Here is a 24840-nt window from a genome sequence, read left to right on the forward strand (position 1 = left end):
AAGGTCACACTTGACGGTATGGACGAAAACACGCAGTCGGATCAGAGTTGTTTTTATGCTCTTTATGTTTCTATTTGTGTTCTGCTGGAGACAGAGTATTGGCTGAAACAGAGGACAAACCTCCTGACTTCCGAAGATCTAAATCAATTATTAAAAAGAAGGTGAAGAAAATGAAAAAAAAAGAAAGAAAACATAACAGGTAGGACGGCATCACAAAACTTATACGCAGCCCATCATGCTGTAAAGAGGGTCGATAAACAAGCAAACAACAATCTTTGCATCTAGAATGCTCCTGTCATTCTAGTTAAAATGGTGTGAAGATGCAGTTAAGCTGTTAGCATGGCGGGACGTTCTGGACACATGGACACGTCTGAGGAGGAAGGGAAAGACTTAAGCAACCTGAGGTGGTCTCAGGGGCCGCCTCAGTGTCATTGTCATGTCCCGAGTTTTCTGTAATTGGACGGAAAACGAGAGAGCAAGGAAAGAGAGAGGAAGGAAGGTTGAGGATTTTTGCAGGAGAGACTACAGATGCTACAGAATAAATAGATCATGCCGCATCACTGGAGATTCCCAGGAAGAGTAAAAACAACATTAATGACTAAACAAAACGTAAAACAGACTGTGACGAGTACTGCTAGATGTTTTTAATTTATTCCATCATCATACAGTGCTTTAAGAAAGTATTCACACCTCTTGAACTGAAATTCAATTCAAAATTCAATTTATATCACAGTGTTATGTCATATTAATTTGTCTGTTTCAATCTACGTAAACCAGGATCTTCAATGACTGTCACTGAGAGACACAGAGGTGCATCTTCAGGACAGTGGGTTTCCAGGATTTGTGTTGGAAACCGTTGATATAAACCGTGAAAGCTTATTAAATAACTTGAAGGGAATCAAAGTGTCTACCTTGCCAGCAGGCACCAACTGTGAGCTGAGTCTCGATCTTAGAGGGGTGCAGTGGGTAATCCTCTGTGACCATGAAGGGCTCGAAGGACGTCCCATCCACAAACAGAGAAACTGTGGGGAACTCCACGTTGAGCACATAATGATGCCACTCTTTGTCACACACCTGTAAACATGGCAGTTGAAAAAATAAAAAAAAGAGAGTTGAAAAATCGCATGAGCACAAATAGAGCTCGGTTTGAGGAGCGGTGGCTGACCTGGTCCAGTTTCCAGTGGAACTCTGCTGGTTTGTAGTTCTCTGCCTCGGATGGATCCTGGCGGAGGAGAAGGATTAGCCTACAGTTGTGAACGTAGAGGGAGTAGTGGTGTCTGTTCATATCTGCAGGTAAGAAGAAAGGGGAAAAGATCAGGATTAGACCCTACGCTTCATTTAATCTCCTGAAAATGTGACATCTTAAATTAATAATAATAATAAAAAACATTGCTTTATTCTCGTTAGAGCACCAAAATTTAACGTGTGCTGACGCGTAAGAGCAGGATTCATGCTTCCGTGACTCTGTGCTAAAGAGAGGTCACGGATGGTGCGCTGACATCACGAGCCTCAGAGCGTCCTGTCTGGGACGCAGCCGCCCTGATGTAATTCTTCTTATATAAGCAGCCAAACCGAAACTGACAAGCCGCCACGACGGCCTGCTCACTGATCACACCAGAGACTTTACAGAAAATAAGATAGAGGCGGCCTGTGACTGATCATATAGTCTCTAAAATAAAAGGAAGCACGGTCAGTGAGCAGAGGTGAGAGCGAGGGCTTGCACGCTTCAGTTGGCGCAACACAAACACTGATTATAACTGTGGCTTAAGTCTGAGCCAGAGATACGACGTGAACTAGCAGACTAAGTGTGTGTGGCAGTAATGAGAAGCTGAGGGAACTTGTCACAGGTTTGCCCTCAGATACTCAACTTTCAGATGCATTGACCTAAAGAGGAACGGTCTAGAGTCGGCTAGATCAGGTCTGAACCTTCAGAGGCACATAAAGATAATTACAAAGTCGGCCTACTATCACCTGAAGAGCATCGCTGACTTTTGTTGATCTGATCAGAGCAATGCCGTTTTTCTGCAGAGTATCAGATTATCATAGACCTCTACCTGTTTTGTCTGAGTTGCAGAGGATCGTCTCCTTTTCGTGGGAGCCGGGTCCGTGCCTCATCCACACAGAGATGGTGAAGGGCTCCTTCAGGTTGGTGTTCACCAAACCATCGGGCACCTTGATGGCCTGGGTGCCGTTGAACTCAAACACCTGGTCGCTATCGTGTCCATTATCAGTGGGCAGTCCCACCGTCCAGTTGGCAGAGCTGCTCGGAGCAGGAAGAAGCTCCACGGTACCGGAGCTGGCTCCTAAGATACGACGACGGCAGAAGCAGATTTACGTATCTACACTGGATTCTGTTTTGTGTATTTATGCTTTAACTTGAAAACATGCAACTTTCACATGTTTTTACAAGCAAACAGATGAAAAGGTGGATGAAGTGAGTGACATAGGTGAAAAACAATCCTTAACAAAAATACTCAGCCCCCTAAACTCTGTTTGCATGTTGTCACATGACTACAGTGTATTTTATCTGCTGGCTCAACACAGAATTTTCCACAACTGTAAAGAGGAGGGAAATTTTTTCCCCCAGATGAAAATCTGGGGGAAAAAAAGACATACATATGTATTCTACCTTCCTCAATGATCGTCTTTCACTGTAATTCTTCTGCAAGTCTTGTTGGGTTTCCCTGCCAGCTCAGTGTGAGTCAGTCTCATCTGATCAGATCTTTGCCCTTTTCCCTAAATCAACACTGAGCAACGGACTGATATAATTGGTTTCTGGGTCTTTTAGGACAGATTGTGAAATATGTTTTATTCTCATCCAGGTGGAAAAAGACATGCCCTGCAATTTGGAATTGCTAATTAGGGGTCTTTGGAAGGAACTGGATTTATTTAATTGAGACTATAGGAGGGCAACATATTCTACTCTCATTTTTGCATAATTTTCTTTCCGTGTCACAACTGTGCATTTGTAAAATGTCGAAAAGTTCGAGAAAAAGAAGTCCAACTTCGAGTGCAAATTATTAACGTTTCCAGCGGAAAGTTTATTTATTTACCACACAGCTTGTGCAGTGACTTCTCAGAGTACGTGTCACGGTCACAGCCCTTTCCAATGTGGTTGGTTTCCAGTTCAATACTGGCCCGGACGGAGGTGATGGGCACATCGCAGGTCTCCAGGTGCATGCTGGGGAAAAGAGCCAGGCTACCGGTGCCCGGTTCATACTCAGTCCTCTTATTGAAGCCTGAAAATCAAGAAAAAAGGAGAATTGAGAGATTAAAGGAGTGGTAATCTGTGTAGAGTTGTAAAATAGTATGGGAAGTTTGACTTTCATACCTTGCCAGCTGGGTCTGCAGGTGGGCTTTATGCTGATTTTGACCAACACATCTTCAGAAGCTCGGTTCTTCCCGCAGTCGTAGGCGGTCACGGTCAACTTGTACATGTGCTCTTTGCCGTAGCTCAGCTTCTCAGTGTTTTTAATAAAGCCTGATAAGGCAACAACAAAAGGGAATAAAACTCAAGTTTCATTCATTTTTCTGATGAAACTGACATTTTTCTAAACTATAAAGACGTAACAAATATAAGACCCTCACAAACAGCCCAAAAATATTAAATCGTTGATGTAAAAGAAGAGAAGAAGATGGATGGCCACTGTTGTTGAGGTGCCATTTTGAACTGTCTTTAGTTCCTTCTTATCTGTTGTGCTATTTTTCAACAAAGAAATACAAGAAACAGACATAATGAGAAAATACTGACCACCCTGGATGATATTTGCAAAAGGCTGCTATTGCTTGTGCTGAATTTTAAATGAAAGCCTTGTGGCGTCAGTCTGTACACAAATCAATAGACACCTTGATCCATGTCAATACAATCCATTATCTCAGCCGCGTGCTGATCCGTTTTCCAAGCGGGCAAAGACAAAGGCACGCTCCTTCAAGCTCCTCACCGTCTTTGTCGATAGTGAAGGGAACGTCGGGCGTGACAATTTCATAGCTGCAGATTTGGCTGAACTGGAAGGAGCAGTCGGCATCCACCGCATCCACCTTCAGGATGTTGTCGTATTTCTTCCCCTCGATCACGGTGGCTTTGTACGTCTTCTCCTTGAACACCGGGGAATACTCGTTGATGTCGTTCACCTGGATGTGGACGGTCGCCCTGAGAGGAGCAGGAACACGGTCGGCATGTTTTACCAGCAACAAGAATTTTAGTAGAAGCATTTCACTATGCAAAGGAAATCAAAAGATCCATTTGTATGATTACCAGGAGTTTCACTCAAATTGAAGACAACAGACATCATTTTCAGTTTCTGTTTAAATTGTTTTTAAGAGAGGAGTTGTAGTGAAGAGCAGATAAAACTAATTATCTTCTATTGTGGATTAAACTTTATTAATCTCTGGTGTTCCTTATCTTTGCTCTTATTGGTCCGTCCCATCAATAAGAAGATAAATGGGGCTCCTCGATTGGCTGCTTTGCAAGCAACATCCAATAGCGTGTAATGTGCAATGAGCCTCGGTTTTTCAGCTTCCCAAGCTGGGTTTTCTGTTAAATGTTTTAGATATACTTGCGAAAATATCTGTGCATAATTTGCAGTTACATTTCACAGATCAATTCACAAATATGTGAATATGCAAATACTGAACTACAAATAGTTGAGAAGTATGGCTTAAAGTACATCCATGTGTTTGATCACACAAGGTTCTAACATTAAGAAAGATTTTTAAAAAATGTTCTCAGTATTCTGGCATTTAGAGAAACATAAAATAATCTAAAGCAGAAAATATTTAGTCTGTTTTAATTACAGTGAGTAAAAATGCCTTTGTGTATATTTATACAGTGTATGTAATAATGCAGTAAATCTGTGACTGTAAGATTTTTTTAAACCAGGTTAAAGTCTATAAACAGACTGTGCAATAAATCAAATCAGGGATCCTCTGACGTGGCCAAGCTTGACTCACTTGTGTGATTTCTTCATGTTGGCGCCATCAGGTCCCTCTCCACAGTCGTAGGCCTGGATGGTGAAGGTGTGCTCCTTCTGCAGCTCACAGTCAAGCTTCTCCTTGGCCCTGATGACCCCCTCACCAGTGGACTTGTCCAGGACCACTGCCTCGAAGGGGACGTTCTGCCCGTGGATCCTGAAGCCGCAAATCTCACCTGAGTCAAAAGGGAGTTTGCTCAGAACAGCCGATCAGAGATGCGACATCAAATTTGAGATAAAATAAATAAATAAATAAATAAATAAATAAATAAAATAGCATTAATTGGGGGGAAAAAATCCACGCAAAAATAAACAAACAGCCACAAATTTTGGGAACCAAAGGGTTGTAGGTAGAGAAGTGCATGGAGTCTGTGGAGGAAGCCAAACCGCACATCATGTGAGTGAGTAGTCGGGGTGAGGGTGTGGGGCATTTGAGATAACTTCGTTTTAATTTCCAAGCCACTTGAAAACCAGTGCATCCAGTCATGCAGGCAGAAACCAAAAAAAAAAAAAAAAAAACGTGGACAGGCATTTCACAGGAGCACTCAGGATGTTGTAACAAACGGAAGTCGTGAAACAGAGCTTTAAAAAAAAAAGTGAATACAAAGATAAAGGCATATTAAATTAAAAAAATAAATAAACAAATATAAAGGTGATAAAACACCAATTCCTCAATCAACACCCCCCTCCACCCGCCAATAAAATCTGTGAAAGAAAAAGATAACACTTCCAGTAAGTAGTTTTCACCATTTAAAGAAAGTCTTCCTGTGTAATTCTGCCTGCCTCTCATCCAAAAACAACTGCAAAAGAAACCCAGAAACCATACGGAAACCAAACCAGCACGATAAAAGGATCCAAAAACAAAAAGCACTGGATGAGAACTGGGGTTAGAAATATCAACTTGCTTGACATCCACATCAAATGACTGCAGCCATGCTAATGGTTGGGATTAGTGGCGGAGAATTAAACTCAAAAGAGATCCACTGAGGCGAGGGATGTAAAAAACAGAAGCTTTGCAGCGAGAGAGAGCGAAAAGAGAGAGTTTGCATCGGTTAACAATCTCAGCAAATTCACAGAAATCTGCAGGAGTTACTCTCAAATACTTGTAAGAGGAAAAGGCCAATGATGAGCACGTTAGCACCTTCAGGAAATCTGTGTTTTTCTATCTTTCATTGGAATCAAATTCAGCTGTAGGATTTAGCTTTGGCTCATTAATAGACATTTTCAAAGCTACCAGGGTTATTTTAATTGAACCTGCTGGACAGAATGGCGCAAAAAAGACAAGAGAACTCCTGTTTTCAGAGGTGGTTTTAGTTCTCCAGGTGACAGCTGATACACTGTTAGGGTCTGCAAACTGCAATGGATGTCTCATGCACAGATATTTCTAAGAGCAGTCAGTCCCCACATCACACTTTTCATCCAGCTGTTTCAGCTCTTCAAAAAAAAAAAAAAAGTCAAGGTGAGGCGGGGAGAGGGGGGAAAGAACCAGCGAAAAACAAACGAGGAGGTCAATTACAGAGCATGATAGGGAGTTTCTGTGTAAAAAGTGTGGATGCTGCTTTTTATGTTAGTGGGTTAATTGTGAACAAATAAATAAAAGTAAAAAATAAGCACAAGGCAGAAGGAAAAAAAAGCCCACGATCACCTTCTTCGGTGAGGGTCACCTCAAAACTCTCTATGTGGAGGGGAGAGGAGATAAACCCAGATAGGAAGAAAGTTAGAAGACACGTTGAGGAAAAGAAGAGACATTCTTGAGCTGAACACCAACATCACAAAAGATCATGATAAGGAGAAGGCTCTCTCCGGATAAAAAAAAAAGTGAATTTTAAAAGCACGGCAAAAGTTTTGTTGCTTTTTTTTGACAATAGGGTTACAGATAAGAATCCCACTTCCCAGAGACTGTTTGATCACATTCTCAGCCTTTGGGTGAGTCATTTATCTTGATTACAGATGAGTTTCGCCATAATATAAGCAACATTGAATACAAACTCTCTGGAGGCTTCTGTGAAGGCCTCCGTAAGTTCTCTTTAGGGCTTTTTTTAGGCCTTCGTATCTCAAATTTAAAATTTATTTTGAAATACTAAATAAATACATTAATAAAGCGAAGGACAGTGTCAGCCTTTATGTTCAGCAAAAGTTCATTTGGAAACCCATCCTTACCTAATTCTCTGGAATTGAATTGGCAGAGTTAGAGAGTAATTATTTGTCATTTGGGTCATCCATTAGTGTTTGCTGCCTTACTTCCCACACTTGATTATAATGCACAAACTTAAGTGTTTTTTATTGGGTTTTATACGACAGACAAAGTTGAACAAAACTGTCAAGTTGAACAAAAATAAAATAAATTTAAAAAAAACAATTCCTGGGTTTTGTGGTTTAAATTCTGATCTCATCTGACCTGAGAACCTTTCGCCACATCCTCTGCTTGGCAGTAAATTGGACTTCTTGTATCTTTTTTCCTACAATGGTTTCAGGCAGATTGGGAGGCCACAACCAACAGTTCCCTTGTCAACAGATTTGAAACTTTATGCTTTTTTTGGGGTGGAGGATAATTTCAATATCCATGTCTTGCAGCTGTTCCAAACACCTTTCAAACAATACATTGTGGATGTATTGAACAGTAAGCTTACCTTGGGCTAATTGTTTTTGAAACAATTAGATTTGTGAAGGGTTTAAAACCCTGACCTTGTCTGCTGGGCTCCGACTTGTGTTTTCAAAAATAATGTTCATACTAGAACACCTGTGATTTTACTCCAAAATATATCATTTAGCCAAACCACACATGCATATTTAACTCGGCATGCTACTAACAAAAGATGTGTTTTTCCAAAAAGTTTGAACTGATGTTCAGAAGAGAACCGTGCTGCTCTGTGCAATTCAACTCTAAAATGTAACGCCTACTGATGTTATATTTTATAATAGTAAAGAAAACTTACAGCACAGGTGAAACAATATTCTAGTAAACTGCAAACAACGTAAGTTCCAAGTTATAAATTGAATGATGCTACAGTTGTCCGGGACATACATTTATTTTGCCGTGTTTTGCTTAGTTTTTTCTTTCTATGTAACCTTTAGAAATTATTTTATTGAAGTAAATCATGAGGAAGAAAAATAGCGTTGTTGCTAAATGTGCATCCTAAATACAGCAAACTTTTCAGATTTGTATCTGTGGAAAAATTTAAAAACCTTTACTTTCTGCTACACAATTATGCACTTTTTTGCATCCTTCTATCATATTAAATTCCAGTAAATTACATTTAAATATGTGTTTATAATCTAACAAAAAGGCACTGCAGCACATGCTGATCTAAACCGCAACTCTTCTACTGCAAACATGATTTTATTCACTCTGATCTGACTTAAAGGCGAGTATTTGATTGGGCCTCTGAGCGGCCTGTGGGTCGGCTTAACGGGGAACCCTCTTAGTTGGCACAGATGGAGGGAATCTGGCGTGATGGAGCAAATCACCCCTGCTGCCACGTGAAGCCAGACTGCTTGCTCTGCCTCCAAAGAGACAGAGAGAGACAGAGAGACAGTTCACAGGGACACACAGTCCGTTCAGAAACGCCGCTCATCAAAAGGGGAGCCCCCGTTGAAAGAGGTGGCTGCACCAAGCTGTGTGTTCAGCACTAATTTGCTGTGAAGGGAGCCAATCATCATGCGGAGAATGAAGCGCTTTATTCTGTTTCTGCAGGCTTATCGTTAAAAACAGCGACGGTGCGGCGGTCCGGTTCAGCAGGGCCGTCACCGTCCTCTTTGCTGATGTCGTCTGTTTTGGTGGAAAATGTGGAAGCAGACGCCTCACGGGAACTCAAGACGAGTAATCTTGGATTAAAATGATCACACGAGGAGCAATAAAGCAGATAAAAGACCATGCAACTCATCTGCTGCTTTAAGGCCTGGCCAAAAGTCAATGTTGACGTGATTAAAGACACCGGGAGCAAATGTTTTTCTCATAACATTAAACTCATAAATTGTGGCTCCCCTCTGGGGAGAATAAAAAAAAAACTTAAAAAACAATTTTGATCTGATAAATCAAAAGGGACAATCTTGTGGTATGGCAGCCAGATGTCCATCAATATGAAAGGCAAGTCATAAAAATCCAATGGTGGAGTCACATGTGTGTAACACCGCAGAGAATGAAACCATAATTACAGCAACAAGGTAAGATTTAACGGTTCCTGACCTCCTCATGCTGAGTCAGCCGCTGTTTTAAATGTTTAAAAAAATGAATAAAAAAAAAAATCAAACAGTTTGTCTCAGAGTCATTCATCACGGGAAGAATTAAAACTTATTAAAACACTCAGCATGGCAGAAGACCTTCATACATTAACCATGATGCATTTGTGATTTCAAAGCCTGGCGCTCAGAATAGATCAGAGGCTCTACCTCCGTGTTAAGAACAGCTGTCTTTCTATCTTATTTGGGAAGAAATAATGAATTTGACAAATGAATAATTCATCGTCGGCCTTTAATAATATATATCAGCCATCTACGTCTATGAGTCACACAGTTGTTTTGCATAATATTGATTTCTCTTTCATTTTATGACCTGAAGGTGATCTCAACAGCAGGGCTGGTCATGAACTGGCGAACGAGAGGCAGCGGCGTTGAGCTTTCTCTCTCACCTGCGTAGCGTAAAGGTGCGTCTTTGTCCAGCGCAATTAGAGGGGGGTCCAGAATAACTTTGTCATCGTTCTCCGTCACAATCCCATGGTATGTTGTCTCGATCCACGGTTTGTGCTTATTGACTGTGAGGAAGCAGAGAGAGAAAACATCAGCCCACAAACGACAACGACAGATAATAAGCCGATCATAGCTTTTATTCGGTGGAAGTGGACGCATTCAGATTTTATCTTGTGGCCTCTTATTTTTATTTTTTTGAAAACAAGTTTCTTCCTATGCTGGAATGGCTTATCTCCTACATCTCCCATGCAGCGTGGATGCATTTTTAATGAGGTTAGGGATGCTTTTTATGTTATTTTTAGAAGTGGAGAGACAACCTGCAGCAGAAACCAAAGAGCCAATGAGGAGCTGGCGTGAGCATCGCTGCAGAAGAATTAAATCGCTGTCTGTGTTACATCTACCCTCTTCCATATTAGTCAACCTCCATAAAGAAGACCAGATTATTTCACAATAATAGTAACTGAGAGTTTTTTTTTTTTTTTCCCCACATATTTAACATTCAAAAGACACTATTTTCGTTTAGTTAGACCAAACAAGTAGATAAGACAAGGTCAGGTTTGGGGTTCTGTCCACTTGTCTGCATAGAAAGCATCCCAGCTGCAGACAGGACTCAGCAGGAAAAGCTGCAGTGAGTGACATATTTGGGCCGGATAAGAAAACAGGAGGAAGGCAGCTCTCTTACAGTCAATATGCCCTGCCTCCACCACGAGAGGGAACAATGGCATTAAAGTGCTACTGATCTGCAGACATGACACAAACACTTGGTGACAACAGACTGAGTAGCAGAGATATAATGACTGAGCTAAACCAGGCTGCATCACATTAGGAGAACATGCATTTGTGACTTTGTTGTTGAATAATGTATTTATTGTGTTTCTTCTGAATACTTTTTTAAAATATTTATATTTCTATAAGTCTCAGGCCTTCTTACCACATTTTCTAATAGAAAAACTAGGTAAACATTGACAAGAAATTGAGTAAAAAAAATGTAATCTACTGGAAAAGGTGAAAACTTGTAGTATTTCTGAGGTTGACCAAATCAGGGCAAAAATTTAGATGCTTTCATCTAAATTTAACCTTCACAGTGGAAAAAAAAAACAGGCCTTGTTGGCTGCTGCAGCTCACTGTTTCTCAGACACATAAGACAGACCTGAGTTCAGCATGTAGCTGTAACACTGAACACAAAGAATAAAGATTTCCAATATAACAGACTTAGTTTCCAAAGTAGGTGAAAAACTATTTCTGCAAAATTTTTCTGGACCCAATTCACTGATCACATGATCAAGGCATATCAAAAAGAAGCTGGTGTCGTCTCAGTGTTCCACTTTGCAAAGATTGTTAGCAGTATATGCAGACTTTTCAGACTTGTTTTTGCAAACTTTGTAACCCTGTGCCACAAATCAAGCAAATAAACAAATAAATAATAAGATTTTAGCAAAGTTGTTGGGTCCATAATCATTTTTAAGCTTGTATCTGTTTGATTTTACCAAACAAACTATTTCTATACCAACAAATAAAAGCTAGAAAGAAAATGTTTTTCTTTTTTATTACATCCAGATCAACATCATCACACCAAAAACCTTTATCAGGAATGACACCTCCTTCGCTCTTTAGGATAAAACTTTTTAATGACATGTCAGGCAGATTAAAAAAAAATTGTCCTTATTGATTTTTAAGTCACAAATGAAGGCTCACTATGCCTATCCAATTAATGTCCCATACAAATGATTCAGTCTGACTCAACCATCCATGCATGGACCAAACAGTCAGCAACAATAACCTGCCGCTGCAGCCTACACAATCAATGGCAGGAAATGATCGACCGCAGCACAATGTTGCCAGATGTTACGTGGGATGCTGCACCGTGACATAATCCATCTGAAGTTAAAAATGTCTCCGGAAGTTAAATATTTTTTGATTAAGTGACAGAATGAAATGTGTTTTCAAAGTCCCATTGCAAGACACTCTTTTTAAATTACTCTTTTTTTAATTTACAGTTTTTAGAAAAATCACAATTAAACTATAGAGCTTTAGAGATTTTTTTAGTTCGTTTTTCTAAGAATCAAAGCAAGCTATTGAAAGCCTCGTTTCAAATACCGGTTCTGTCGGTAGAAAAGAAAATGAACAAGCTGTAAATATCTGTCCTAGAACATTTAAACATGAATTATTGTACCTTTTGAGTTTGATCAGACATTTATTAGCAGAAACAAAGCAGCAGGTCAAATAACTAGCTTACTGAGGCTGTCAGACTAAACAAATTTTGCTTTTGCTTTTGGGAGTGTGAAACATTAAACTTATATACGTATGAGTTAAAGAGGACATGTAAAAAAGGACTGGATTTGTTATTTCCATTTTTCTGCTAGCACAAAAACTGAGTTTGGCTTTTTCTCTTTTTTTAGCATCAGACTCACTAAAACAAATACTCTGCAAGATCAAAAAGCTTTTTAAGTTTCATACTTAAAATGCTTGAACCAACAATTCAAAGGATGCAAATGTTTAAAGACAAGATTAAATATTCCTCTGCAATACTTGAATCGGCCGTTGTTGTATCATCACATAATGTAGATTAATCATCGCTGATTGCACAATCAGACAAATGTATCTACAACCTACTTGAATAGATCTGCAACATTATGAAGGAATCAGTGAAGGAAAGTGGTTTTTAAAGCTACTCCCACCAGCAAGTATCTTTATTGCAACGTGTTTTTATACAACAGAAAATGAACACTCCAACAACAAATATTAGTGACTAAAATGGAGAAACTATGCAAAAGAAAGACTTCTGAAAGGCTCTACCAGTCAAACCAAAATTAAATGACTTCATTTTTTGGCACGCCCGGTTAAATCCCATCCACCAAAAGCAGCAGTTAATATGAAAACCTTGTTGTGCTTACGAGTGATTTGGAAATGACCGAGCCCAATAAACGGCTTCGCTAAGTGACTCGTGACCTGAAGTGAAGCAGATCTCTTTAGACAGGCCGCCGGGATAGACTGCCGCAATAATCAGCTTTAGCTTCCACAGAGTCACAGTTACTCTGAGCTGGGTCACATGTGGGCCTGTTGCTTGACCAAGAGCCGCTCGTGTCATGGCCGTCGTCACCGAGGTTCGGTGAACCACTGTTTTTTAAAGTATTTTTTTTTAGTCATGACACTCCTAGCTGACCGGGGAAAAAAAAAACAAGATCAGCAGGACTAGCAGTATGACGGCTAGATGGACAGACTTGGTTTGAAGAGAGGCTCCTAAATAAGGGAAACTCAAAGACCATCGAGTTTGCTCTGCAAGACAAGCAAAAAGCCCGACACACGTGACTTGCTCCCAACAATGGCGACCCAGATTGGCAGCCCAGATCCACTGAAACAAGAGTCGGTTCAGATACATTCACAGATGGCGAACTGTGGAAGAATGCAAGCAAGTGTCAGCGTGAAAACAAAAGAGGCAAACCCACACAACCAATGGCAAATTCAAAAGCTCCGCTACAATGCCGCTGTGCATTGCCGGTGAAATTCAAGTCTGTTTGATTCTTATGCATGCAGCAAGACTTGCATAACATTTCTTTTAAAGCATGAAAGTCATTGTTGTGAAATTACCAACAAAGCCCCTTTGACAAGACGGCCTCATCTCCCCTCCCTGCAAGAATCCACTAGAGAGAAATAATGTTTGTGTTATTACTGCTCACACATAAAAACAAAGATGCAACACGTTCATTTGTTTCACTTAAATCCTATTTTATGTTACTGTATGTAAGAAAAAGGGAGGGAATAATTGTACAAGGACGGAAATCATTAGGAGTCATAAAGGAGTAAGATTAGAGGAAGTGGTTTTGAAGCAATGCACTCTGGGAGAGAATCAAATTTCAAGTAGAGGATTTAAGCTTAAAAACTCAATGCAACAGAATTATACCGTCATCAGCAAAATCTGAAAATTTAGACTAATGATAAATGATGGAAATCCTGGAATGTATTAATTTCTTCAAAAATGCACCAAACTAAAAACTTTTTGTTTGAAGTACTATTCTTTAATGTGATGACACCCAATGATTGATGGAGACTGAATGGACAAGCGGTAATAAATGAACCGACGGACGGACAGACGGAATAATTTTGTAATTTTGGGAATTTAGGGACAGATTAAGATTCATAAATGGCAATAATACAACTCTCTAATTTTCTGCTTGCTTTAAAACCACTACCACTTTCAAAGGACCTACAACACATAATTTATTTTATGATGAATGCTTATTATATTTTAATATTGTATCAAAACAAAGTGTACAGAAATTGGTTAACATGTGTTTTAGTGCTATAAAATAAATTTGAAAACCGAAGAAAACCAAAAATCATGATCGGTCCATCCGCAGTAAAAACAAACCTGTTGCGCTCTACTTCTTTTATTTAATGTGTGCTAAAATTAGCATTTATTTCTGACTTCTATTATCAGGACCCGCTATCGATTTTCAGTTCTGGAATATTTACAACGGTAAATGTTGAAAAAAATAAAGCAGAGACAACAAATTAAAGAACTATTCAATAAGTGGGTTGGAATTTATTTTTCCTCTGTTCCATGTTCAACTGACTTTAGGTTCCAAACATGGTGTAGGAAGATCCTGCTTTCAGGGAATATATTAAAGCAAAACATGAGGAAAACGCTTTAGCCTGAGAGTCTGCTGTAGTTATATTTACCACGAAACACTTTGTGGTTATACACAAAGTGAACAATGCCTGCAAGGCAATTCTGTGGAACAAACGTTAAAGGTAAGTAACAATTAGGGAACTACTGATATATACGAGGCAAAGTATTACTCTGCAATAGAAAAGCTTAAGCTTGCACTCTGTGGGTCAGAGAGGAAAAATATTGCTGATATCCACACATCCAGGTAAGGTGAATTGACCAAAACATTGAACCAGTATACCAGATACTAGAAAAGTATGAAAACTTGAGGAGAATTAAAATTCACATCTCAAGCTGTGACTGTCTGAGCACAGATGGTGGACTGCTGAGCATCCTCCGAGCCCAGCAACAGAGTCCTATGCAATCCTGTTACAGCAAACAAAGCCAATAACATTTAATCCTATGAAGGAATGCCACTTCATTCACTCCAAAGGTCGAACAAGAACCGGCAAACAAAACAGTAGAGCCCCCTGCCAAGGTTTTATTGTGCGCATGTGGAGAGATGCAGTTTCACAATAAAACTAACATAAGCACGAGGAAATAATACACATTACATTTTGGAGGCTCAAAGTGTTTTGGAGAGAAGTTTGGATAAACAGCAGGATAAAGTGGTTGCTTTTGACCAGGAGTTCAAAGGTACAGGGTCCTTATCATGACAGAGCAAATTTTTAGGAGATTCCTGCTGTACAATACGTAACTTGAGAAATGCAGTTTCTTTGAATATTATTATGACTGTTGACGCTCTAATCAATCAGCCAATGGTCAAAGGCTGGCAAGTTTCCCATGATTGACTCTGAGCAATGATTGGCAGCTCACTTAGAACAGAATATTTATGTTCAAGAAATTAATCAAAACTGAAAAGTTTGACTTTTTTCTTGGTCTGTGAATATGTTAACCAATTATCTGCTCTTTTTTTTCCGAACTTACTGAGAAAAAAATTGAAGAAGGTTGAGAACATAAGCGCTAAAGTTTGACATTAGCTTCAGTGGTAGTTCTAAGATGTGTGCATTAATGTATATTAAAGTATATTTTGTCTTTGAACTACAAAATGAGCTGATATAAGAGTTTCAGGAGGGGGTCTCAAGTATATGCAGATCCCACACCTCTCCAAATACCAGCAGTCCACTGTAATCCCTATATTTCAGAAATGATCATCTCTTTAAGCAAACCTTGAGTGCAATTTGTTTAATTGGCGTCAATGTTTATTGGATATAATTACCGATCACTGACACTTTTCTTTAAAAGGTCTAAAGAGAAAAAATATCCCTACTTGACTTCACAGTACGACTAATTACTTCCAAGTCCAACTATAAATAAGTAAATCTGCATATATAATACAACTTTGCTATAGTTTGATTGTGTGAAACATCTTGATCTACGTGAATGTTAAAAAGGGGCTGTATAAGGATTCAAAGACTAACTGACTGCATTAATGCAAATTGCACACAAATTAGTTTGTAAGTACTGAAGTCTTACTATTGCAGCTCTAATTATTTCTCAGAATAAATGACAAAACATTTCAGCTGGGAAATACGACTAAATGAGGTCAAAGAAATTAAACAAAGTTGCAATCACAACGCTGCAAATCTTGGTGATTTATTTTTGTCGGAAAGAACATTCATCTAAAATCTACAGCACATCTCCATTTCAATAATCTTTACTTCTCCTGACACAACAATATAGATTTTCTTGAGAAGCATTCTGCATTCTTCACATCTAAATAAGAAACATTTAAAAATACTTGACAACAGTTCAATTTTATTACGTTAATAAAAGGTTGTTTTTCTATGTTGGTGTCAGACTAACTTTAAAAAGCTCTGTTTAAAACTCTATGACACTTTCTTTAATAGTATTTAAAAAAAACAAGTACAACTGCTAGGTTTGGCAAACCCAGTGAATGAAGTAATGTAACAAACATTCACATGGACACAAAGACTGAACCCCGACCTATACAATTTGACCTATAAACCGTGTGAAGCACTTCCTGGGAGAACGGGACAGACACAATAGCTCTTGGTAATCCTGAGATTCAATAGTCCACCAGCACATCGCTGTTAGACAGCGCGTCTCTGTGACATGGAGGGGAAAGAAATCATTAAACAGCAACTGCAGCTCTGATAACATGTGGCAGAAAATCTAAGACTGTTTCCCTAAGAGACAATTAACCGTGGCTTTATCTGGAGCATTTGCCAAAGGTTTTTCACAGATCCATTAGCCGCACGAGCCCCGAATACCCGTCCTGATTAAGGAAATACATCATATACGTCTGGCCACAGGCTGCTGTTTGCTCAGGAGGAATAACAAAGCCGTCCACACTGTAGCAGCGGCCTGTGATTATCAGATGAGGGTTTATAATACAAGCAAACCTCAAAGGGCTTGTTGTGTAATAATGACGGCGCAGTCACGTGTTGCGGCTGCGCTGCGGTGTGGAGCTCTGCTTCATAAATCAAGAATCACCAGTGTTACAGCAGCAGCAGCCAGAAAATCATCTTCTCCGATCGCCTCACAAGTAAAGCAAGAACACAAAACATATTAGGACTGAGAAGGTTATTTGGTGTAGGGTGGACTAAATATTTGTTTGTGCTGATCGTAACAGATTTAGTTCTCTCTTAAACTATAATTAAAAAAAGACAGATAGAAATGCATATCAGCAAAACCTGACATGTTGGGGAAGATGATGCAAGATGATGCTGCCGCCACCAGGTTTCACCTGCAGGGTCAGGATGGTGATTTAATCTCAATTAGAAGCACAGGATAAAAAAGGAAAGGGAAAAATTACCAACATTGAAAGGAGTGTGAATACTTTAACATAGGTTTCTATAGTGGGGATGGGCATTTATTGCATTGTTCATAATTTATTGTGATAAATTTGCTATCATGACAAAAATGTTGATTTATTGTTAAAATAAATCCCAACTGTCCATATCGTCAAAATGTTAGTTTCATTATTTTCTCCACTGCTTATCCAATGAAAGTATCAATAAATTTGACGATTGATGTGCAGTTGATGATTAGTTTGCTAAAGAAGCATAGTACAACTGTGTACATTTGTGTCCCTCAGGTCATCTAAAAAACGAAATAATAACCAGCCTACTGAATAGCTTGCATCAGTTTCAGTGTCTTTTGAACTAAATGTTTGATCGCCTGCATTGCTAAAAAAATACAAAGAATTATAAATTCTTGACTGAAGGCAGCATGCTCTCTGGAGTAGACTGACGGTCTCTTCGTTTGAGGCTAAATAAAGCCCGTCTGTTGCCTGGTTGTTCATACTTGTGTTATTAGCGGGAGCAGCACACTCAAGAGGGAGGGTTTATCTGCGCTCAGACAGAAACGCCAGACTTTGAAGTGCTTCCCGAGAGAGTCTGGGACATTTTTGCTGCAAAATAGAAAGTAAAAACATATTCTAAATATTCAAGAAACACTGATAACCAGGAGAAAGGCTTTAGCAAACAACTGTACTTTCAACCAAAAACAGAAGAAAAAAAAAACAGCGCATTGCCTTTTGGCAGTGTCAAATGAAGCTCTAGGCCTTTTTTAAGTCAGCAAAGACAAATAGACATCGCAGCCAAAAAGGTGAAGGTATGCAGTGCATGCAAATCCGAGTTACTGAAAAACTTCAATTATGCCGAGAAGTGAACCAGGAATAATCAATGAACAATCTGCTCCCGGTCTCAAACGGCGAGCACACTTCTCTGTTTGTCTTGCCTTGCAGGTTTCTGAGTTCACCGTCGCGAGGCGCTTCCATCACAGACCTGGGACTGTTCTCAGAGGCCCAAGAAGCCATAAAGGAAGGTCTGGGGCCACAGGGGCCCACAGTCCCAAAACATACAACTCAGACAGGAGCGCTTCTCGGTTCCCCTGCCAGGCAACGGCATTTGTTTGTCCTCTGAGCAGTCACAGCCACCCGACGGCGGGAGCACGCCCTGGACGACAGCAGAGCTCTTCTGAAGAGGGGGGCTGATGGGTAGCAGGGGGTTTGGAAACTTTAAACGTAACTCAACCAGCTCTCTGTGTGAGCTGCACGACAGCAGCAGTGAGGAAGAGTGAGACGATGACGCTCCGAACGGCTGCTGGAGTGTAGCGACCCTGCAGCAGGCGCCGTGCTCTCTGGTTACCTGTTTCCCATGGAACCTGAATGTGGATGTGATACGCCCCAGTGTGAATAGCTCTGCTATGGCTCTTTTCTTTCCCCTGGAAACAACGGGACTCCAGGGAGAAAGGTAATCATGCAGATAAGATGTACAATCGGGAATTTGGTTACTGTTCACTCACAGAAAAATAACTTAAAGCAGGATTCCGACATGTAAAAACGACACACGACTTCTTAAAAGATCTTCTTAAAGGGATGACTCAAGGAAGGAAAGAGGGAAGGAACATAAGACTCAAGGAAGGAAGGACCAAAGGCATGAATGAAGGAGCAAAGGAAGGCAAGAACAGAAGAAGGAAGAAAGGAAGGAAAACGGGAAAGAAAAAAGGAAAGAAGGAAGATTTACACAATGGAATCATGAATGAAGTGTGGAAACATAACTGTTCCTCCACTCGCATTTTATTTTTCCATACTTATCCAGAACTGAAAAATACTGAAATCAAATTCCAGATTTCTACTGGAAATTTTACATGTACATATTATTTATTCATGAGTAAGAAATTCAATTGACCAAAAAAGCAATATTTCTGTTTTCAAATATTTTTATCTCATTGAAATGAAAGATTGGTAACCCCAAACTTTTCACCTCCACATTGACGTTTTCCCACCACAAGCATAACCAGGCAATAAACTAAACGCATTCTGCTTTTCTTGGTGACTGACAACTTCCTCGTCATCCGGCCAACTTAATATTCACAACTAAATGACCCTTTCTCAACAGTTCACCGCCCCCATTCAGCTCGTAAAGGCACCAACCAGCGGAAAGTCACTGCCGACCCAAATAATAAAGAGTCCAGCGGTCTCAGACCTTCACAGGCAAATTAGCAAATCAAAATGCCTCCGCATCTTAGCACTTGGGGGATTATCTAATACGCACATTCTTGAGGGGCTTGAGTTGCGAGCTCTCAAACAGCGACCGCACTGTTACACGCTGCTAAGTCAAGAGTCCAGCGCTGGAAGCTTTTCACAGAGAGAAAACGCTGCTGGGAAACATATTAGATCTGACATGTAAAGCACAGTGTTTGCTAGTAAATAAACTGATATTCAGAGCAAATTTTAAAAAAGAAGAAACAAAAGATTGTTTCTACCAGCTTTCAACCAAATTTATGGCACATTCATGTCCTATTTTTCAAGCACAATTTGGGATAAAATTCAGAACAAACATACATCTAAATTTGACAAGGTCTTGTTGAAGCAACCAATCAAAGATCCTTTCATTTCATTTGAATATGGCTACAACCTACCAGGTTGTCGTTCTATCAGCTGTCCTCAGAACCATTTTATCATCCTCTTAAATACAATTATTTTTGCTACCAGCTTCAACAATGAAGTGCAGAAAAAAGTCCAGAGTTTAAACTTGGTGTGCAGTTTTCTAACTGAACGCCATTTGACTTCGCCCCCACCACAACCTCCTGAGATGGTTGAGTTTTGCAAAGAGTGTGTTTTTGCTAGAAATGTAACGTAGACACAGGCTGTTATTAAAGTGAAATGAAATGATTCCACTGCATTGATGCATTTAATAAGATCTAATTACATTTAAAAAAGCATTGATTATTCCCACTGCTGACAAAATATTTCAAATTAACTAAGTAAGTTCAAGTTTTATTGATGATGCCTTTCTTAAAAACTACAATTACCCTCATTGGTCTTACATTAATGTTAGCAGACCTGTTCTTCAGGGAGATGCCCAAACCCTTTAACCATCATCCTCTTGACATTTAACATTGTCATTTTAGAGGAAAAACAAGTATATAAACTGATGCAGAATAATAGCACACAACATTGTCATTGGAGTTGCATGAGAGGAGCGAACAAAGCGGCCATTGTCAGCCGTGTGTATTCATGCAGTTTCTAATCGCCACAACACGGAACGATGACTTACAGATCAGCAATAGCTTCCAGGCTTTAACGGGGCTTAAGTGACGGCTTTCTGCAACACATAAGAAACCTGAGCTCCCTTCACTTCTGAATGGTGTGGTTCAGGTCTGTGGAGTATTTCTTTTTTACATATATATCTATTTTCTTATTTGTTCCTGGGATTTTCCAGCTGATTTATTATCACTGCATAAAAAACATTGGTAAAAGTTAAATAAGGTTTCCCTCAGAGAAATTGCTAAGCCTGGTGTTAGGGGCTCGGCAGCCATTCATCCAGCAGCCTGTCATGTTTTTGAGTTAAAAAAATGTTTAAAGTTGACAAGAAATTTGAAAATATCACCCATGTTATTGGAAGATTAATATCTGAACACCAACCATCAAGTCTTAAAATAAGCAAGCATTAAAAAATAAATAAAACAACTTAAATAAATAAGCAATGCTAAGCCTGATGGCCCGCCAGGCTTATAATACATTGGGGGAAACCCTGGTTTATTATATACATATATGAAATGTTAAGGTTCAGCTTCATGGTGATCTACAGAGAAGCACCAATCCAGTTTTCTATGGCCGACAGTTATTTATGGTTTTCTTTAGAGTACAATCTCTGGAGGTAAAAATATATATTGTTTGCATTTTCAAAACCGTTATTTAATTTTTTTAATTGAAACAAAACAAAGTTTCTGAAAGTACATGAAAACCAAAAATTGTAGGACGTGCTGATGCACTTAATTTGAAAAAATAAACTTTTTAAATCTTCAAAGTGCCAAATCTCAAAATAACCAAAGAAAGTCAAGAAAACGTTGCACGATTTTTGATAAAGCAGTGAAATATACTTAGTTCTGTTCATGAATTCAATAAAGATTAAATAAACACCACAAAGAAAACTAAAGCATTATTTGACTTGAGTTTTTAATAAGTTTCGGCCATGTGAGGAGAACCCATATGTTAATGCCTCACAAAGCAAGCGGGGCATCCAATTTGTTTGACTGGAATTAACTTAATTCAGTGATGAATGAGCCACAAAACTTCCCAGCAGCCAGTGTTCCCTTTGTCTGATTGCTTGCACAGAAGAAGCCCAGGCATTGCAGCAGACCTAACATCTGAGTTGAGAGCACAGCGGACAAACCCAGCAGCTGCTTGTGGGTACAGAAAAAGAAATTAATGACATGGGTGACATCTGGAAAACAAGCAAGGAGCACTTTAATGACCAGAAGTCTCTCCGGCGTAGCAGGGAAACGGTAGTTTGAACACCTTGACCAGCACAGCATGAGACAAATTCATCTGCACTCTGACATTTTCTTAATGGCGGTTAAATGATTCATGCACTCTAAATACAAACTCAGATGTTTACCAAAACATGTGAACTGAACCTTTAGCTCAGTCTGTTTCATATAGAGCTGGCATCCAATCACTTCTTAACAAGCTTTCAAGACCAAGAACCACAAGGGAAACAAACCCTCGGGAGTTTTGGCTTCTTCATCTCGCTGCCAGAAGGCTGCTAATAATAATAATAATAAAAAAAAAAGACAGACAAAAAGCCATGAGGCGGCGCAGGTAACCTTTGGTTAATAAAAGATAAGCCCTCCACGGAGAGTTGATTTGACAGGTTTTCTTTCCTGATAAGAGCAGGGGAAGGCAGCAGGTGCACTTTACACACACAAACCGGGACGCTGGCACGTTTTGCACAGCACTAAGTATTTACCGTGTTCTTGGCCTTTTGATAGATGACAAAGGGAATGAAGTTACTGCTGAGCATTCTTAGCTGTTTCACATGGAAACTGAAGAACAAAAAAAGTTAAATAGGCATGGATAAAGCACTGCCCTAATGGCTACCTTTGAGTTCAGCCATTCAGTTTGGTATTTCCTTCATGAGGCGTAAAAGTGTCAGCAGCACAATATGTGATCTCATTTTATTCATGAGTGTGCAATGAATATACACATTATTTCATTACTATCTTTTTCCAAACTGACATTCACAGTAAGACCAGTGGAAGTGAAGCCAGCTTTATTATCTTCTGACAGTGATAAACCCAAAACGATCAAAGTAGGACGAAAACACAAGTTTTAACACGACTCATGGCAGATGAAACACTTTTTTTGATTGCAAATTAATGTAAATGCACTAGGACTGTTGTAAACGGATATTTCAGTCACCCTATCGATTAGTCTTACGATTAATCGAGTAATCGGATTAAAAAAATTATAAAATAAAGTATTGGTAAATCTGGCATAATCAATATCAGTCCAATTTTTTCATTTTTGAGCTTCCCTCTCAGTTACTTTTTTGTAGTTTAGAAAACTAACATGTTACAATAATAGCTCACTTTCTAAGTTAACCTGAAGAAAAGTTATACAAAGATCTGAAATTATATTCAATTTAATAATGAAGAGGCAGGCTCTGTCTATAATCCAGCTGTTGAAATGCACCTCACATTTTACAAGGTTCTGAATTTTATCTTTCAGATGTGGAGATAAGAAGTAAAATCTATAAATTCAAACATTATTCTCTGCTTTCCTAGTCTTTTTTTTTAGGTTATTTAACTACACTATAAATTATCAACTCCATCCCAGATTATTCATGAACTTGGCGATTCTATGAAAAGTATCATTAGCTTGAACAACGGATTTGCGGCTGAAGAAATTTGACAGGATAATGAACAGGTTAATCGCATAACAGTGAGAATTTAATATGCCGTCAGAACCGGTTCAACCACACAGCACTTTTCTCAGAGTGAAATTGGGGTTAAATGCGACTGGAAGCCAATCTGATAATTGGTTCCAAAGGTGCTTTGAAACACATGTAAAACATATCTACCATTGTTTCCCTGTGGTCGTCGCAGGCAGCATGGAGGCCCTAATATGGCTTAAAAATAAAATCTTAACATTTGTTTCGTACCAAATCTGATTTCAATCGATTGGTTTCCCTTTCCTAAAAAGAAATGATAAATGAAAGTGAATATTATTTGTATTTATATATTCCCTTCCCGTAGCTGACCTGAATTCAAAGTCCAACTCAGTGCAAGATATGAAACTTGTAAAACAAGACGGCATTCCCTGGGCAGGCTGACATCACTCTGAATTATGGAAGCCCAAGAGAGGAAGATAAAAAAAAAAAAAACATAATCAACATTGAATCGTTGCTAATGGTGCTTTGCAAATTGCTCAAACATACGTGCAATAAAAAGAAGCTCCTTATGTCTTTTGATTGAAGAGCCTTCTTTTCAGGGACAATTTCCTCCGGTTCACACCCAATTTCCAAATTTGCACAATCAAGATTTCCCACAACATTTTAAGCCCTAACAATGGATAGCTGCCCAGGCTTGCTGATAACGTCCAGTGACTAACACACACCTGCCTCTCACACACCCCAGATCAGGAAGCTCGCTCTGGAGGTCCAATGCATTGAGTTTAAGGATAAAAACAGTCCATAAATTCATGCGGTGGAGGGGGGTGTTTTATCTCTGAAAAGGGAGGAGCAGGGAGGAAGAGGAGGGAGGGAGGAGGACCTCCCTGCAGCAAATAAAGACATGCTGCAAAAGAAGGGAGCAGCAGCACTTCGACTTCGTACAGTTTCTGCTCATAAGTAGGCGCAGATCTTGCTAGTGGAGCTCCTCGGCTCATAAATATTTACATCCACAGACAAAAACAAGGACATGTGGATTAAGATCTGCAGTGCGGATCCAACAACACCCATCGCGATGGGACCACGACCCAATCATTTGGTCTCACACTGGAAACACAAACATGTCATACTAAATGAATGCTACAAATAAAATAATATCTTATATTATATATATATATATATATATATATATATATATATATATATATATATATATATATATATGCTGCATGTACTCAGCTTAAAATATATGTATTAAGCTAAGTACATGCAGTACCTGCAACAAGGGAGTAATAATAATTTATAAACTCTGCAGAGGGTGAGGCTTGTGTAATTCTTCATGTTAAAAAAAAAGAGAAAACTAAGCAACCCAAAAATAGAAATAGATGGAGATGACATAAAGGGGTCGTCTTGTACGTTTTATTTTATCTGATGAGATTCAAGATTAAATGTCACAAAGTGATAATAATGAGCGCTATTGGTGCTGCAGTTTGTGCGGGGTTATCATCATCGTCATAGCGGGATGCACTTGCCACCGGCCACATTCATCCGCTGCGGCTCCGGACTGGACCACCATCCCCTGAGCAGGTTAGTGCTCGGGCATCCGTCAGTCCGGCTACACCTCCGCTATTTCACCTTCGCTGCTCCCGAACGGAACCAGAAAGGCTCCGGGGAGCCGCCAGCCTGCAGCCCCAGGCAGAAAGCGAGCCTGTCGGACACAGACACACACAGAGACGCAGCGGGCTCGGATAAATCCCAGCTTAGTTACCTTTAGCTGCCTCCACCGCGCATAATAGTCCGAGGACCAGTCCGACTGCGGATGCAAATTGTCCATTCCCTCGGAACCGCATCCTGACTTTGAGTTCAGCCC

The 24840-nt window shown here is 39.6% G+C and overlaps 1 protein-coding gene across 4 annotated transcripts in view; it reads right to left on the minus strand.

Moving 5' to 3' along the window:
- clstn1 (calsyntenin 1) overlaps positions 1-24840 on the minus strand; it is a 33845-nt gene extending 9005 nt beyond the window's left edge. The window contains exons 1-11 of one of the 4 annotated variants that reach the window (XM_055049535.1): positions 24739-24840; positions 9599-9721; positions 6616-6645; positions 4951-5146; positions 3942-4150; positions 3332-3481; positions 3054-3239; positions 2055-2303; positions 1166-1287; positions 912-1074; positions 400-450 (exon numbers count right to left, since the gene is read on the minus strand). In XM_055049535.1, coding sequence (XP_054905510.1) covers positions 400-450; positions 912-1074; positions 1166-1287; positions 2055-2303; positions 3054-3239; positions 3332-3481; positions 3942-4150; positions 4951-5146; positions 6616-6645; positions 9599-9721; positions 24739-24820 — 1561 coding nt within the window. In that variant the 5' untranslated portion in view covers positions 24821-24840. The remainder of the gene's footprint in view (positions 1-399; positions 451-911; positions 1075-1165; positions 1288-2054; positions 2304-3053; positions 3240-3331; positions 3482-3941; positions 4151-4950; positions 5147-6615; positions 6646-9598; positions 9722-24738) is intronic. The other 3 variants (XM_055049537.1, XM_055049538.1, XM_055049539.1) reach the window with 3 other exon arrangements.

The sequence above is a fragment of the Poeciliopsis prolifica genome, unplaced genomic scaffold (genome assembly GCF_027474105.1).
Source record: "Poeciliopsis prolifica strain line A6 unplaced genomic scaffold, Auburn_PproV2 SCAFFOLD029, whole genome shotgun sequence".
NCBI classification, from domain to species: domain Eukaryota; kingdom Metazoa; phylum Chordata; class Actinopteri; order Cyprinodontiformes; family Poeciliidae; genus Poeciliopsis; species Poeciliopsis prolifica.